This window comes from Marmota monax, unplaced genomic scaffold (genome assembly GCF_021218885.2).
Source record: "Marmota monax isolate L192 unplaced genomic scaffold, Marmota_monax_Labrador192_F-V1.1 WCK01_AAM20220418_F8-fsc00095, whole genome shotgun sequence".
Taxonomy (NCBI): domain Eukaryota; kingdom Metazoa; phylum Chordata; class Mammalia; order Rodentia; family Sciuridae; genus Marmota; species Marmota monax.
The window spans coordinates 994,342-1,010,476 of NW_026695244.1; the positions used below are offsets into that span (position 1 = coordinate 994,342).

Sequence of the window (16,135 nt, forward strand, 5' to 3'; positions counted from 1 at the left end):
CTATGAACTCAGGTACTCGAATCCTGACTCAAACTGTATAACCTTGATCAAGCTAGTGACTTCATCTCTGTGACCCTCTGTCTCTTCTTCTATAAAATGGCATGGTAATGTTAGGCTACCATGAGAATGTAAAGTGAGAGAGCTTTTATATGGTGCCTAGAATGGGAGGGACTCTGTGAAGAAGGGAAGCGAGACTTCCCTGGACTATCTGATCTTTCTTTCTTTGTTACTCTCATGAAACCATGGAAATTACAAAAGGAGAGAGGGTTCCTTGGAAAAGAGACCATACAATCAAGGCTTTTGAGTAGTTCCAGTCACACTAGAACCCTGATGCTCTTGCTTACCACTCCTCTCCACCAGCCCGCCATGGATGACCCTGGCCACCAGGATGTCTCCTGTCATCTCGTGGCGCTTGATTGTAGCTCCCTAGAGAGAAAATAAAACGGGGTCCCTCTTTTACCTCACATGGCCACTTTCCTGGTGGCTTCCTTCAATCAATGCAGCTCTGGCCTTTCAGACAAGGGTATGTATACCAACCAGTGAGAGAGGGGCCACACAGTGTCCTGTAGCCTGCCAGTGACACCAGGCTATCAGCAAAGGACAGACCATTCGACCTTGGCCCCGTGACGTCGCCTTACAATAGTACAAATATAAAAGAATATTTAGATCCTTCCAAAGATAAAGAAAGTTCCCATGATAACAACCCAAATGCAAAGACTGCTCCTAGAACATCAAATTAATGCCTTACTTGGTTTCCCATTAATAAAGGATAAAATTTAGGCAAGTGCATTGGAACTGAGTGAAATATAAGCACATCAGAAAACCAAACAATAAAATAAAAAATATATATTTCTGATTTCTCACAAAATAAGTCTTGTAAGACTTGTCTTACTTTTCTAAAAGGAAAAAATGCTAAGCAGAAATCATTCCATAACAAACACTTTATAACATGTCATGTGTTTAAAATCACAGACAAAAATCAGCTCACTGTACCATCACTGTCACCTGTGTATGACCCAGAGTGAGGTTGTATTGCCCAAAATAACTCTGGAATAATCCTTAAGGAAAAGATGTCATGACTTCCTTACCAGGGGCTGCTGGTTTTTCACCAAGCAAACAATCCTCATGGCTTCCTCGCTCTCAGGGATATTGTCAGGCAGTGGGGGAAGAAGGGGCTCAAAATCTTTCTGAGCTACCGTGTCATGGGCACTGAGCAAGGCCTGGGAACAGGGAAGAAAAAGTGAACAAATGTCACTCATGGGTCACGAGCATCTAGAAGATGATGACTGCACACCACACGAGACGTACACCAACACACACGTGCCAGGCATAGTTCTAAGCAATGTCAGTCTTCATGGTAACCCTGTGAGGCAGGATCACTTACTGCCTTCTATTTAAAGATAAGGAAACAAGCCACAGAGGGGTTAAGCAATGTTGAATATTCCCCCATTTTTGCTAAAATGTGTTATTCCATAATATTCTGATTTCTGGGAAGCCCAAGTAATCCAAAGTGCTCCTATGAAGTTTTGGCCTACAAAACAATTTCTATAATATTTTGTGTAATGAAGGCAGAATGAAGACAGTAATCAAAACATCTAGCTAGTTCAACTTATCAGTAACACCCAAGGGCCCATGTGGAACAGAATAGGAAAATTAGTTCTTGTTTTACGGTGTGATGAGAGTTCCTTCTAATGGCCATTTAAACTTTCAACTGACCAGGTGGGGAAGCTATTGTCATTCTTCAGCCTGCCTGACACTGGACATGCTGTAGTTAGAACTCAAAGGAAAGTTGTCCATATAGGCTGTGGTGTTGAAGATATGTGATAACCAGTTATCTTGTGAACCCTGAATTCCATGACTCCAAATTCAGTCCTTCTCTTAAAGTTCCAATGTATTGATAAAATGATCTCAAAATCCATAAATCCTAAGAGAAGATTTCTTTTATGCAATCAAATGTTCTTCATATAGCAACTCACAGGGGTTAATCATCATAACACTGTATATTCCAAATACCTTCACACACTATATCCAAAATTTAAATTATTTTCAAGTTGGGAAGAAAGTAGGGATGTTAGCTAGAAGCTCCCCTGATTTCCCCTTAGAATTTTCCAGGGATGATTGTTTTGTAGGGGAAACAAGACACCATGGAAAATTCTGGAAGCCTCGTCATAAATACAACAGGCCTGGCTCCATGATTGACAATACTGAATCCCACATCTTCAAGTATAATCTGTTGGTCGCTCATATACAGTAACAGAACATCCATTCAGAGAGCACGTTTTCTACTCCATGTACTCATTCTTTCCAGCTTTGTCTGTGTGCCAGTTGTCATACCTTATCTATTTTAGCAAGTACTTGCCTTATAGTGTGGAGCCTGGAGGAGCTTTCTCAGCTCCTGGACCTCAGGAGAATTAGGGATATCTCGTAACAGCTCCATTACCTGGCTCATGGAAAAGCACAAGTTATAAATTCTTAAAAACTTTCACCATTTAGTCAATTCCACCCAGTCTAGATAATAGCTACACTGACTAACATGAAATTGACCTAAGAAAAGCTGTTATTAGAGCCTCCTTTTTCATCTTTAAAATCAGGGCCTAGCAGCCCTTCCTTAGTCATTAAACTTCACTAGAGCAGGTAATTCAAAATTGGAGGTGGATCTAAACCCCAATCCCAGGCCTGGTACATTATAGCACTGGAGGAAGAACATATGGATTTTCTAATAGCACGTGGACCAAGACAAGAGCCCTCTAGTGGTTCTAAAGTCACTGTTTGCCAATGTCAATGCTTCAAGGGCAGATGAAGCTGCATTTAGGGTGAACAGAAGAACTTGGGAAGTTCAACCCAATGGGTTCTCCACTCTTCAAACAGAAAATGGGAATAATAATTTTTATTTCAGGGTAAATTATTTGATTAGTAATTTTCATGTTTGTTGTAATATAAAAATGCTAAACAAAATTGACTCTGATACCTTGCTGCAGTTTAAATGCAGAACTGCTTTTAGAGGACACAAGCTCTTTCAAGACTTTAGACAGCCCCATGAATCTTTGGCAGTTCAGACATTGTACATACAGACAAATGAAAACAAGCAGCTTACAAAACTTTATCCCCTTTCAGTAGGACTACAATTGAATGAAATATCATGAGTGTATTTTTTTGTTTAGAAATGAGGACAATTTGAGTTGTCAATTATTGGAATTGAAAGTATAGTTTTTAAATTTTTTTCTATATATTTTAATATAATTTGGACAATAAATAATAATAACAGGGATTTCACTTATTTATCCATTCCACAAATATTTTTGAACACCTACTGTGTAATGGGTACCGTTTTAGGTGATGTGAAAATAGTGGTAAAGAGGTGGACAAAAATCCCCATTCTCATGGAGTTTATATACTAGTGAGGAGAAATGGTCTCTCCTCCCCCCCAAACACACACATACACACACACACACACACAAATACATGTGTAAAATAAGTAATTTTGTTTGGTGATAAGAAGAGTTAAGAACAAAAATAAACCAGGGAAATTGGCTAGGAGATGCTAGGAGGAGGGCATGAAGATTTAGGAAGATTATCAGGAAAAGAGTCACTGAGAAGTGGTGTTTGAGTGGAGATGAGTGAGCAAATCATGGTAGATGGACCAAAGCATGACTGGCACAGGGAAAAGCAAGTGTCTGATTCAAATTCAAACCTCCACAAGGGGCCAATATGGCTGGAGCAGAGCGAGCAGGTGGAGAATAGTAAACTCAGAGTCAAAGAGTCCATGGCAGCTCAATTATATTCAGCTATGTAAGAACTTTGGCATTTGAGATGGGAAGTCATGAGAATTTGAGCAGAGAGGTGATTAAAGAGGAAATTAAAGAGGTGATTCAAGAGCAACCAAAGGGCTGCTGTGTGGGGAACAGGCTACAGGGGGCAAGGGTAGAGCCAGGGAAATAGGTAGGAAGCTATACTGCAGTTATCACAGCTTATATTAGGTGGCACAGGGGTGATGAGATTCCGGATGTTTTTTGAAAGTGGAGCTGATAGAATTTGCCAGCAGATTGAGTATGAGTTTGAAAGAAAGAGAGAGTCAAAGATGACCCTGCAGATTTTGGCCTGAGCACTGAAGAACAGAGATGTCATTAACTGAGATAGAGAAGGCTATAAGAGGAGTGAGGAGGCGGAGTGAGCAGGAGTTCAGTTAAGGACACTTTAAGGTTGAAGTGCACATTAAACAGCCTCATCATATGGGGAGGAGACAGTTGGGTAGTTGAGACTGTAGTAAGAGAAAGGGTCCAGGTTAGAGAGAGAAATTGGAGAATCGTTAGTGTAATATTATTCCATTTATATGAGGTAAATTGAGTTTAAAGTTTAGGGGGAAAGAGAGAAATGATGGATACATGCTAAAAATGTAGGGGTGTTTAATTTGGGGAAATATCCAGATAATTTCCTTCATTAAAACTCAGTTAAAAAGGAGAGGGGATAGGAATAGGAAAGACGGTGAAATGAAAAAACCTAAGTGAATCCCACCATTGTGTACATCCTCAAGAATAGGGTCCTAATTAGAATAAGATATAATTTATGCATGTGTAATTTTATCAAAATGAATTCTACTGTCACGTATAACTATAAAAAAGTTCAATTAAAAACATTTATTAAAGCCAGGCACAGTGGCATATGCCTGTAATCCCAGCGACTTGGAAGGCTGAGGCAAGAGGATCATGAGTTCAAAGCCAACCTCAGCAAATAGCAAGACCCTGAGCAACTCAGCAAAACCCTGTCTCTAATGAAATATTAAAAAGGGTGATGGGTGGGGGCTGGGTCTGGGGCTCAATAATAACGCACTTGCCTGGCATGTGTGAGGCACTGGGTTCGATTCTCAGCACCACATATAAATAAGTAAATAAAATAAAGATCTATCAACAATTTGAAAAAAAATAAATTTAAAAAGGTTTTAAAAACATAAATAAAAATAAAAAGGGCAGAGGGATGTGGTTCAGTGGTTAAATGCCACTGGATTCAAACTCTGTTCCAAAAAAAAAAAAAACCCACTTATTAAGATGCATGATCATCTCTCAAACTTTTCCAGTAGATCTTTAATTCACTTAAAAAAGCACTAGAGGAAGGGCTGGGGTTGTAGCTCAGTGGTAGAGTGCTTACCTAGCATCTGGGTTTGATTCTGAGCACTGTATATAAATAAATGAACAAAATAAAGGCCCATCAACATCTTAAAAAAAAAAAAAATTTAAAGCACTAGAGGAAAAGTCAGAGCTCTGGAGTGAAATCCCCTTACCTCACAGGATAACTTCTGTGCATGGGGTGTGGCGGGAACTAGTTTCTTTTCTTTAAATTCTTGGAGGCAGTCATAAACCTGCAGATGGGTGAGGGTGGAGAATTGATGTTAATAACATACATGACTATTAACATTCTGGATTTAAGACTCTCAAAGGGAAGAAACAACCTGGGAAACTGTCCAAGCAGCTGAATAGCAGGATGTGAGTTGGCCTTTAATAAGGTGTGTCTCTAATTGCAAAAGAGAAATGAACTCAAGTCCTGGGTTCAGTGACTTAATTATTGGCTGCCATGAGTCACTGAATTTCCAAGAAATTTTATTGGAAAAAAAAAAAAAAACAGCCAAACTTGACCCTTTTTACACTGAATAAATTTTCCAATGCTGAGACCAATAGGGATTGGTAGATGATGCACACAGGGGTGTCTCAAGGAAGGGACTCTGTGAGAATAGAGACCCATGAAGATCTCTGCACAGGGAAACCGTGTGGCTTTGGGCCAACCCATGTCCTGAAGAAGAGACCCACCAGGAACACTATACTTATCTGTCCTCTGCTCTGATCTTTAGGGTTGTCTGTTTTACATCCCTCCCTTAATTTTCCAATACAACTTTATTTATAAAAATTCCAATCACATCTCTGTGGGTCCCTAGGAATTTTTTTCTGAACCAGGATGTAGGATCAGGCTGAGTATACTAAACCCTAGCTCCACAGTGCAGTCCTTAATTTTATTTCAGGAATTAAGCTTTTCTTATAGATAGAGAAGCAAGGCCCAAGGGGCCAGCTTAGTCCAGTCTTTTCTACCAAGTCTGTGGTGTTACTGCTGCTTGAACTTTCCCTAGGGACCAGCAATCAGTGTACCTGGAAATGATCCAAGTTGATGGATCAATGCAAGAGCACAAAGCACAAACAGCCTGCTAGTGGGGAGCAAGGACAATGTCCATGAGGAAACGAAAACTCCCCTCTTTTGGGTAGGGAGGTCCGATAGACACCAAGTGCTTTGGAACAAGCCAAGTGTTCATGTTTAAGACGTTGCCTTTTTAAGTCTTAAACAACATAATATTAGCACGCATTCTAAGACGGACCACAACCCACACTTAAGAGAAACACCCACACAAAAATGACTTCAAGATTTTTCTTAATAATAAGATTTGTTCAGAAAAACAAAATTATAGTAGTATTGATTATTGCATAATGCATGAAGTTTTAATCAAATTAAAAGAGAAACCTAAAAGAATTGAAAAAAAAAAAAGGCTGGGGATATTGCTCGGTGGTTGACTGCCCCTAGGTTCAATCTCTGGAACCCCCCCAACCCTAAAAAAGAAGAAGAAACCTAGGGATGAGAAAATGTTAAGATACCCAAACAGAACATGGATGTCTTATTTCCTGATTTTAACAAAGAAGAATAATTTTTTAAAGATATATATATATATAAACAATTATTATGCATGTGTGTGTGTGTGTGTATTTTTTTTCCAGGATTGGCCTCAAGAACAAATGATTATAATAATTATAGAACTGCTGACAAGATGCTGCTGATAGCCATTGTGGCAACTTTGTGATTCTAGGGCTCTCTGCAACAAAAAGAATTACAGGTTGTTATGACTTGGATCTGTTATGACTTGATCTTCAGCTCATGTGCTGAAGGCTTGGTCCCCAGGGCAGTAGTGTCAACAGGCAGAGGAGACTGGATCACAAGGGCTCCAACCCCAACAGTGGATTCATCCACAATGTTCTGCCTCCCCACAAGCCCAGAAGCAACAGAGCCAAGTGACTATGGACTGAAACCTCTGAAATGAGCCAAAATAAATAATTCCTCCTTTAAGCTGATTCCTCTCAGGTATCTTGTCACAGTGACACAAAGCTGAGTAACTCAGGGGTAGAAAAGAAAGGAGCTGCTCTTTTCTTTTCCACCTGTGTCAATTCCTTTCAAAGCTAAGAGGTGTGTGTGGGTCTTCTCTGAGGATGGCCTTCTAAGAACTTTTTCCATGTTGAAATTTCCTGCCAGGTAACAAGTAATACCACTGGGTAAACAGCTGCTATGGTCTGAAAGTGGCCCCCGACCCCAAATTCGTAGGTTGCAATCTTCACCCCAGGATGATGCTATTAGGAGGTGGTGCCCTTGGGAGAGGATGAGGTCATGAGGGCTGCACCCTCAAGAATGGGATTAGCATCCTCATAAAAGAGGCTGGGGAGATCCCTCACCTCTTCCACCATATGAGGTCACAGTAAAAAGATGGCCTTCTGTGAATCAAAAAGTGGGTCTTCATGGGACATGAAATCTGCCAGCGCCTTTGATCTTAGACTTCCCAGTTTCCAAATCTATCATAAATAGGTTTGCTGTTTATAAGCTATCCAGTCTGTGGCATTTTGTTACAGAGCCTGAATGGACTAAGGGAGTAGTTTTTAACCAGCCAGTTAGCAAAGAGCTGCAAGCCACAGAGTGCTCACCTTTAGCAGGGCCCGCAGCCACCGGGAGTGCAGGAGATCATAGAGAAGGCACACTCCGTTCACATCTCGGCTGTAGAACAGGCTCAGCTCCTGCAGCACATGCCTCAGGATTTGGGAGAGGCCTAGAAAAGGGAGAGGACAGAGACTGATGGGGTGGGAAAGGTCAGAAAAGCTGCTGTATATATGAAAGGCAACTGGCCAACTTCAGAAAGTCCCATGACCATCTGGAGACCAGTTTCTTTGTGGCTAAATGAGAATATGCTGGATTTCTTACAGGGTTGTGGCTAATCTTAGATGAAACAGATCATAATATTCAGAAGTAAGATATCATAAGAGCTTCCCCCTCCTCCATCTTACTAGCCTGTGGTTTATCCAAAATTATCTGTTTCCTGGATCCTCTTTCTCACATCCAAATATGGAGTCATTTGTTTTTATCCTTTCTGAAAATTCTTATGGAAAGTGTTATACTGAAAAACATTTAACTCACAATAGGATTTTAATACAAATTTCAATAGTCTGCTGGGTAAAAGGATTAAGTAGGTTTCAGTGAATGCTTGATTTTCCCCCCCACAAGTATATTTATAAAAATTCTTTTTTTAAGTGATATTTTGAATGTGAACAAGTCGTGCAATTCTCAGTTTTACATAAAGCATTGTGGGAATGGGGGAGGTAGGGAGGTCTGAATCTACTGTCAGTTTTCTTTCCTTTCTGCCTTGAAAACTGTTTCCAATCTGTCACTAGCAGTTGTAGTAGGATGATCAAAAGTGTATAGCAAGTCCCTGGTTGGGGTGACAGTAAATGTGTTAGAATTTCATTCCATGCCTAGATTGCGTATCTAGAGTGATACCATTCTTTCTGGTTTCAAGGGGACCTTGGTGACATGTACCATTCCGTGGCTGGGTTGCAGTAGAGAGCTTCCTGTCCCTGTCTGGAGGATCTCCTCCTTTGTCTGACTGTATCATCCTCCCTGCCAGAGCTTCCAAAGGGAGGTGGGACCTAGGAAGCAGATCATAAACAACTCAGAGTTCATGCAATCACACTGGCCACACACTCAGCCTCCAGAAATATATTTTCAACAGCATTTATAAAGCACGCTAGGCATTGTGCTACACACTGGGGTACACATCAAATAAAATGCAGTCTTAAAGACAGTGGAATGAATTGGACATAACTTTCCTATGTTCATATATGAATACATGAACAGTTAACTCCACATCACGTACAACCACAAGAATGAGATCCTAATTAGAATAAGTTATACTCCATATATGTATAATACATCAGAATACACTCTTCTTTCATGGATATCTAAAAAGAACAAAGAAAAAATTACTAATAAATAAGTAAATAAAACCTAGTCTTGCCCCATAGCAAATTAACCATCACCAGCAGTGGGAAGGAGAAAACTACTATTTCAAAAAGTACTCCCACTATCCCTCTGCTTTTTAAAAGCAAGTTACAATGTTATATTTATCTTCCACTGATTTGCCTCATTAATTTTACCTATCTTTCAAAGCTCAAAAGGGTCTCCCCTGGCCTGACTGCTTGTATGTGCCCTGCTTCTTATTTTGCACCTTACAGTTCTTCATAAAAAAAAATAATAAAAACTAGTCACAATTGTACAATTGCTGTTAGAAGACTTAACTGAATCCATGTGTGATAGATTGCTGCTGAGGCAGACTCTTAGAATTTACAAACAACATGATAATGATTTTTTTTCCTATAACCTTCCTGACTCAACCCCACGATCTATCTAAATTCTAGAGAGCCCTATCAGATTCAATACTAATCTTTAACAACTTACTTGAAATGCTTATTTTAATGCTTATTTTCCATATTGCTTTAGGTGGGTTTAATTTTGAGAAAGAGAAGCACAAAATAAGTTCAGAGGCAGAGACAATCCAGGATTGGCAGGGCAGTCTAACTCCACAAAGTCCTTAGGGAACAGGCTACTTCCAGCTCCCAATCCCCACCCTAGGTGTGACATTGTTCTCATCTACAGGCTCCAACATGGTGGCTGAAACTCCAGCCATCTTGTCTACATTTCAGCCAGCAGGACTGGAAAGGATTAGAAAAACAAGGGCAGAGGGAACATACACACTGCTCTTCAAGAAAATTTCTTAGAAATTGCCCTCCATAACAGGGAATCATCTTAAGCCCCACGGAATTTTCAAGTGTCCCACTGGAAAAAACAAAAAAACTATAATTATCTGAATCTAGCACCCAACTTTTTATTACATGTAAGTACAAAAGATTTTGCACATTCATTGGATAGAGTGGTACCACCGTAATTGAGGAATGAATTTACTTGGTTTTGCTTTAAACTTTACCAAGCTGTCCACCAATTCAGAAAATCATGTCACTAATGGTAATGCTGCGTGTGGTACCCAGGAAATCACTACAGCCTATCAGTATCAGGCTGCATCTGTGCCTGTATTCAAAACTGCCAAATCCCTTGAGGAGATTTTTGTGTAAAGTTTTTTGTAAGTTTCTTTTAACTTTTAATGTAGAGAAGTCACATATTTAAATATACAATGTCTTATGATCAATTCTTTTTTTTTTTTTTTTGGTGGAAGAGTACTGGGATTGAACCCAGGAACACTTAACCACTGAGCTATTCCCAACCCTTTTTATTTATTTTGAGACAGTGTCTCGGTGAGTTACTTAGGGCTCACTAATTTGCTGAGGCTGGCTTTGAATTTGTGATCTTCCTGCCTCAGCCTCCAGACTTGCTGGGATTACAGGTCTGTTCCACCATTCCCAGCTTGATCAACTATCCTTTTAATTATTATTAGGGAATTATATGCAATTTTTTTTCAAAACTCATGAGTAGGAATGTTGGTTGAGTTCTCTTAGATCAATGAGCAAGGACTATAGGGTAGATAATTTATTTATAAAGGGACCCCAGGAAATACCCATAGAGGAGTAGGGTATAAAGTCAGGGAAGAAAAGTCATTAAAAGTGTGATCAAGCGAGTAAATACTATGAGTGGCAATTGGATGGTAATCCCATGGGATAAGAAGGAACACAGGAATGGAGGTATTTAAATACCAATGTTGCCGCAGGTCCTTGGTTAAGGGCCATTCCTGAGAGCGTTTCTTCTGGCCTTTCCAGCCTGCTCCAGGTAGACTTTCAGATAGCAAGGATAGGTGCTAGCAGTTGGCCCAGAGTACACCAGAATGGAAAGCACCGAGGTGATATATGTGGGTAGGGCAATGATAACATTTCTTATAGTAGGATGAATTAGGATTTTTTAAAAGAAGCATTTAAGGGGCTGGGTTTGTGGCTTAGTGGTAGAGCGCTCACCTAGCATGCAAGAGGCACTAGGTTCGATCCTCAGCACCATATAAATGTAAAATAAAGATATTGTGTCCATCTAAAACTTAAGAATAAATATTTTTTAAAAAGGAAGCAGCAGCATTTAAAATTAGTTGTTTAAGACTGGGGTATTGAATCTGATTGGGCTGCAAACCACTGTCTAGACACTAAATCAATTATGGGGTTGAGCAGGAAATCTGTCTAAAAGATAAAAAGATCATTATTACATTGTCTCTAAATTCTACAGCAGTGAGAACAGCTCAGAAATTTGCACAGAATGTTCAGCTGCTTTCCCATACACATTCTTTTCCAGTCACACTGAAGTATTTTACTAGATTTCACCAAAACCTGACATTGTTGTGCCTTTCCTTTGCCCACTCCACTCTAGATCCAGCCCAGCCAGGTTAAACTGGGCCTTTTCCTGTGTTCTGCTTTTTTTTTTTTTTTTCCAAAAATCCTGAGTAGGTATATTGGAAAGGGAGGGCCTGTCAGATAGGCAAAAGTCAGAGCAGACAGATGGGGTTGATACCAGGCAACCTCTTAAAACCTGTTAGCCCAGCATGTCCCACAAATCACTATCCTTGGTAAAACAGCACAGATTAAATAAGCCAATGTTGTTTGCACATAAGATGGACCACATTTCTTCCATATTTAATGCCTAAATGATAACACACTGAATGAAGCCTACTCATTCAGTAGACAAGGGCACTGGAGACTGATTTCTGATATGAATGTATGAGGCAACAGCTGACAAGGCAAGTGCCTGGATATACTGACCTTAACCTTTTGTCCTATCAGACTTCAAAACTGGGCCAATGGGCATCTTAGAGAAAATAAAATACAACACTTTTATTTCCAGATAAGGACACTGACTTTAAAAAAGCAACAGTAGCCCCAGCCACATGCAAATCTGGGTGATTAAGTAACACATGAATAACCAGTTCTCTTGTCATGGATTTAGAAGCTGCAGTACTGTCACTGACTCCTAAGGCATTTGTCTTAAATATTATTTTAGAATTATTTCTATTAGCTTTCTAAAGTGCACTAACTACTATTCAATGATCCAACCTACTACCCCTTTTATCCTGTCTTTAAAATAATGCTTTTTAGCTGACAAACACTGAAAAAAAAAAAAAAACACTTGAAGACTTAATGAGAAATGGTCCCTATGATAACGACTGGCTTCCAGAGTCTAATGCTATTGTATAGGACTGGGATAAATGCTCAGTTTTACTCAAACTCTATGACAGCCCATTATTCCATATTTAAAGAAATGGTTTCTCAAAGCAGAACCTCTTCTTCCAAAGTCATATAATTCTCCATATTTGAGTTGCTCTGAAATTCAACTATTTGAATTAGATTATCCAGAATGATATTTTAGCTATTAAAAATGAACAGACATGCTAGACAGTTATAGGAGGTATCTCTGGTAACTGAGGATTATTTGCAGTATCTTACCTGTAAGACTGAACATGCAAGGTTGCTCCTATGCAGACAAAACCTTGAGTGGAAAATACTATGGGCTATTAGCTGCCAAAGTCACCTGACTGCTCTAAATAAAACCTCTGCACATCCTCTTTGATTTAATCCACACACAGACCTAACCTAGCTTAACCATGAACTCATAAGCTTCCTCTGCCACAAATCTTAAAATATTCCTTAGTCTAAACATCTAATTTATAATTTTCAACCTTTACCTAGTATTTTCTTACATTGTCACAAGTTAACACTCACACACACAATTTTTGTTAACTATTTCAGGATAACAATCTACAACAGAAGGTGGCATTTTTTATTTTAATGAAAAAAACAAAAGCAAAAACCCTGTAGGCACTTGGAGTAAACTAACCCCATTAGCCTTATTTTCTCATGTTCTGGTGGGAAAACAATGGGACTCTTCTGCCAGTAATAAAGAGAGAGCACCATCAAAAACAGCTCCTTCTGGTCTGTTCTGTCAAGACTCTGTTCTGAATTTAACAATTAGCCAGCCCATGCTTGATTCTCAGATAGGAGCTACAGTAGGGAACCCAGCAATATCCATGGGGGCATTGGTTCCGGGGCTGCCTGCTGATATGCAAGTTTGCAGATGCTCAAGTTCCTTTTATAAGACAGCACAGTACTTGCACATAACCTATGCACTACTGTAAATCATCTCTAGGTTTCTTACAGTATCCAACACAACACAAATGCCATGAGGTTATTATACTGTATTGTTTAGGAAATAATGACAAGGAAAAACAAAGTCTGTACATGTTCAGTACAGATGCAATGTTTTTTCATGAATATTTTCCACCCACGGCCGACTCCACGATGTTATCCACAGATAGAGGTCAACTGTATTTCTGGTATTTGAAAATTTATATTACAGGATATAGTCAGTGGAAAGAGCACTTTGACAATGATATCACACAAAGAACATGAGAAAGGGTGAAGAGCAAATGGCAATTATTAAAAGGTTTTCCAGCCCTGTTATCCCAATTAAACACATAGTTTTCTTCATCTCTCCACTGCAGAGGGAAATACAAGCTGGGAACTTAAGACATTTGTGTTTTGAGCACAGAATGGTTTATCAAAAGCACTTAATTTTTATGCAGTTTTCATTTTCAACTAACTTTTTTATTTTTGAGAACTACCAATGCCTAACCCCGCTAGGAAACACCTCTGGCAGCTGTAGTCAGAAAATGCGTTGGGACTACAGGAGGGGTTTTAGGATGGGATACCAGCTCCAGAATTGAGCAAATCATACACTCCTTGTTGAAAAGTGAGCAAATCACAGATACCTGCAGCCAAGAGGTGCTGTGAGCATTGGTGCAAGTGAAAGATCGCCATCAACTGTTGGTACAAGTGAAAGATCGCCATCAACTGTTGGTACAAGTGAAAGATCGCCATCAACTGTTGCGTGAGTGCTAGGTATTTCTATTTATAGATACTGGCCCGGTTATTTAGGGCTTCCCCCAAAAGAACTGGAAATTCAGGTCTCTTTTAACATGCAATCTGAAAATAAAATATACAATGAAGAATCTAAAGTATTTGGATAGTTTCATTCAAGACTCCAAGTAAAAGGATGAATTGTAACATGTTTTTCTTAGAACTAAGATAGCCTACCATCCTTTGTCCATTTCCACATATTATCCCTGTCTCTTAATGAGCTAGATATTCAATAATTTGTCTTTATCAGCCAAATGAGGCATTTGTGTGGTTGTTCAGAAAGACAAAACAATCCCCAGTGGAAATGCAAAGTGTTTAACATAGACAAATCTTTAAGAACTGGTCCCTTTCCTACTACAAGTGTGTACATTCCAATAGAAGGCATGGCGAAATGGAAAGGCTCCTTGAGAAAACATTACAACTAATCATTACCTGATGCCTAATGTTTCTCACCAAACTTTTATTCCTTACCCTTTCCATGAATCTATTTAGGGTAACTATCAACAACTATCAAATACACCATTTTTTCCCCAAGAAATACTAGATTTAAGACTTGTCCTAGGATCTTTAGGATCAGAAAGTTAATCTGTTCTTTGCTAGCAAAGGTGCTGTAATTATTGGTTTATGTTTAAAGAGAGAGATCTCTAAAGTCCTAAAAGTTCCTCTGAGGTCAAAAAGGCATAAATTACAATATGGGCAGAGGAAATACTGGGTTTCTTTTAAATTTTTAGGCTGCCCTGTGTCATTTCTTCTGTAATCATAAAACCACCTCATAAAGATGAATGCTTTTTATTATGAAAATCGCTGTTACAAGCCAACATTCCAAAACAGTATTTTAACAAACACTTGTCTTGATTATAAAGTAGAGCAGAAACCATGATCCTTTTTCAAAAGTAATTAACATCAGCTGAGTCACTTCACATAAATCAGGACACTCCATATGTTCACCGCAGTGGGTAGGAGATGAGATGAGGGAGAGCACCTATGTTATCCAAAACAGCTACTAGTGTTACTGGTACAGTGTAAACCAAAAACTTACAGTAAGACATTTTTTAAAAAAGAAAACACTAAACTGATGAGGTGCCACAATACTTTAAGAGATGGAAACAGTCAAAGCTTATATTCTTTTTCTTTCCATCTTGGGTTCAGTGTGAGGTATAGGGAAGAACCACAACACTAGGTTGGGGATCGATGCAGTTCTTTGCTTCTGTATTTCCCAAACTTCAGTCCTGCTCCAAAACAACAGCTTGTATGCAGAAGCTCTTCAGGCTGCCAGTCACAGGCCTCGGAATACAGCATTTACACATGGACAAATAAGGGTTCCACAGCAGCTGAGTGGTGCTTCAATTCCAGTGTACTCAACTTCCTGCAGCATATTGAGGAAACCAAAACCAAAATTCCTATGTTCCTTTCACTCAGCAGGCAGAAGGCTCCTATTTAGATTCATTCTGTGTCTTGGGTCAGGATGTGGTAGTCACTACATAGAATCTCTCCCATCATGAATATCCTGGTGGAAAAGCTTAGACAAAGTTAAAACTGCAGTTCAAAAATTCCTCCTTCCCCTCTCTAAGCAAAGAAGCATAACACACACATGATTGGAAGGGATCTAAAAAGGCATGGTGTGGCTACTACAGTTTTTAGTACAATCTGCTCCTTGCAAAGAGATCTGGGGTAACTGCAGATGGATTCAGGCAAACCAGAAACTCAAAAATATTCATCATTAACTTCTTTAATGCAAGAAGCGATGCTGGGAACTTGCCTTACAAATCCACGTGGCTGACATACCCTTCACTGCAGGAAGGGATATCCTCTTTTTCCAAATAGATGCATGAAATTTCTGGGACTTAACACAGGCCAAGCACTGGTCTGATTGATTTCTACCTTCTTTTCCATCCTCCCTTTAAACTAGTCTTTTTTGTTTTGTTTTTTTCCTGAGCTCAGGGCTCTAATTTTTAGTAAGGCTCTGAAATAACAACCAAAATAACACAGTCCTTTTCAATTTTCAACACCATTCTTTTTCACCACTACAAAGATTCCAGATGGTGCTGTGACCCTTGGTAGATGATAATCCAGTTTTCAAGCTATTATGCAGCCTAGTTAAGCTTCTCACGCTGAATCTGGTAGTAACATGCCTGGAAAAAAGTTCAAAATAATTTTCAAATTTACTT

The 16,135-nt window shown here is 39.3% G+C and overlaps 2 protein-coding genes across 6 annotated transcripts in view; both read right to left on the reverse strand.

The window, feature by feature from the left end:
* The window catches only part of Mpp4 (MAGUK p55 scaffold protein 4), a 47,266-nt gene extending 32,651 nt beyond the window's left edge, over positions 1 to 14,615 (reverse strand). The window contains exons 1-6 of the mRNA XM_058578223.1: positions 8,608 to 14,615; positions 7,722 to 7,843; positions 5,276 to 5,353; positions 2,360 to 2,440; positions 1,089 to 1,220; positions 345 to 426 (exon numbers count right to left, since the gene is read on the reverse strand). Of these exons, the coding sequence (XP_058434206.1) occupies positions 345 to 426; positions 1,089 to 1,220; positions 2,360 to 2,440; positions 5,276 to 5,353; positions 7,722 to 7,843; positions 8,608 to 8,683 (571 nt within the window). The 5' untranslated portion in view covers positions 8,684 to 14,615. The remainder of the gene's footprint in view (positions 1 to 344; positions 427 to 1,088; positions 1,221 to 2,359; positions 2,441 to 5,275; positions 5,354 to 7,721; positions 7,844 to 8,607) is intronic.
* Positions 14,616 to 14,740: 125 nt separating this feature from the next.
* Positions 14,741 to 16,135, reverse strand: part of Als2 (alsin Rho guanine nucleotide exchange factor ALS2) — a 79,947-nt gene continuing 78,552 nt past the window's right edge. For all 5 annotated transcript variants that reach the window (XM_046462970.2, XM_046462968.2, XM_058578218.1 and 2 more), the window contains one exon: positions 14,741 to 16,099. In XM_046462970.2, the coding sequence (XP_046318926.1) occupies positions 16,061 to 16,099 (39 nt within the window). In that variant the 3' untranslated portion in view covers positions 14,741 to 16,060. The remainder of the gene's footprint in view (positions 16,100 to 16,135) is intronic.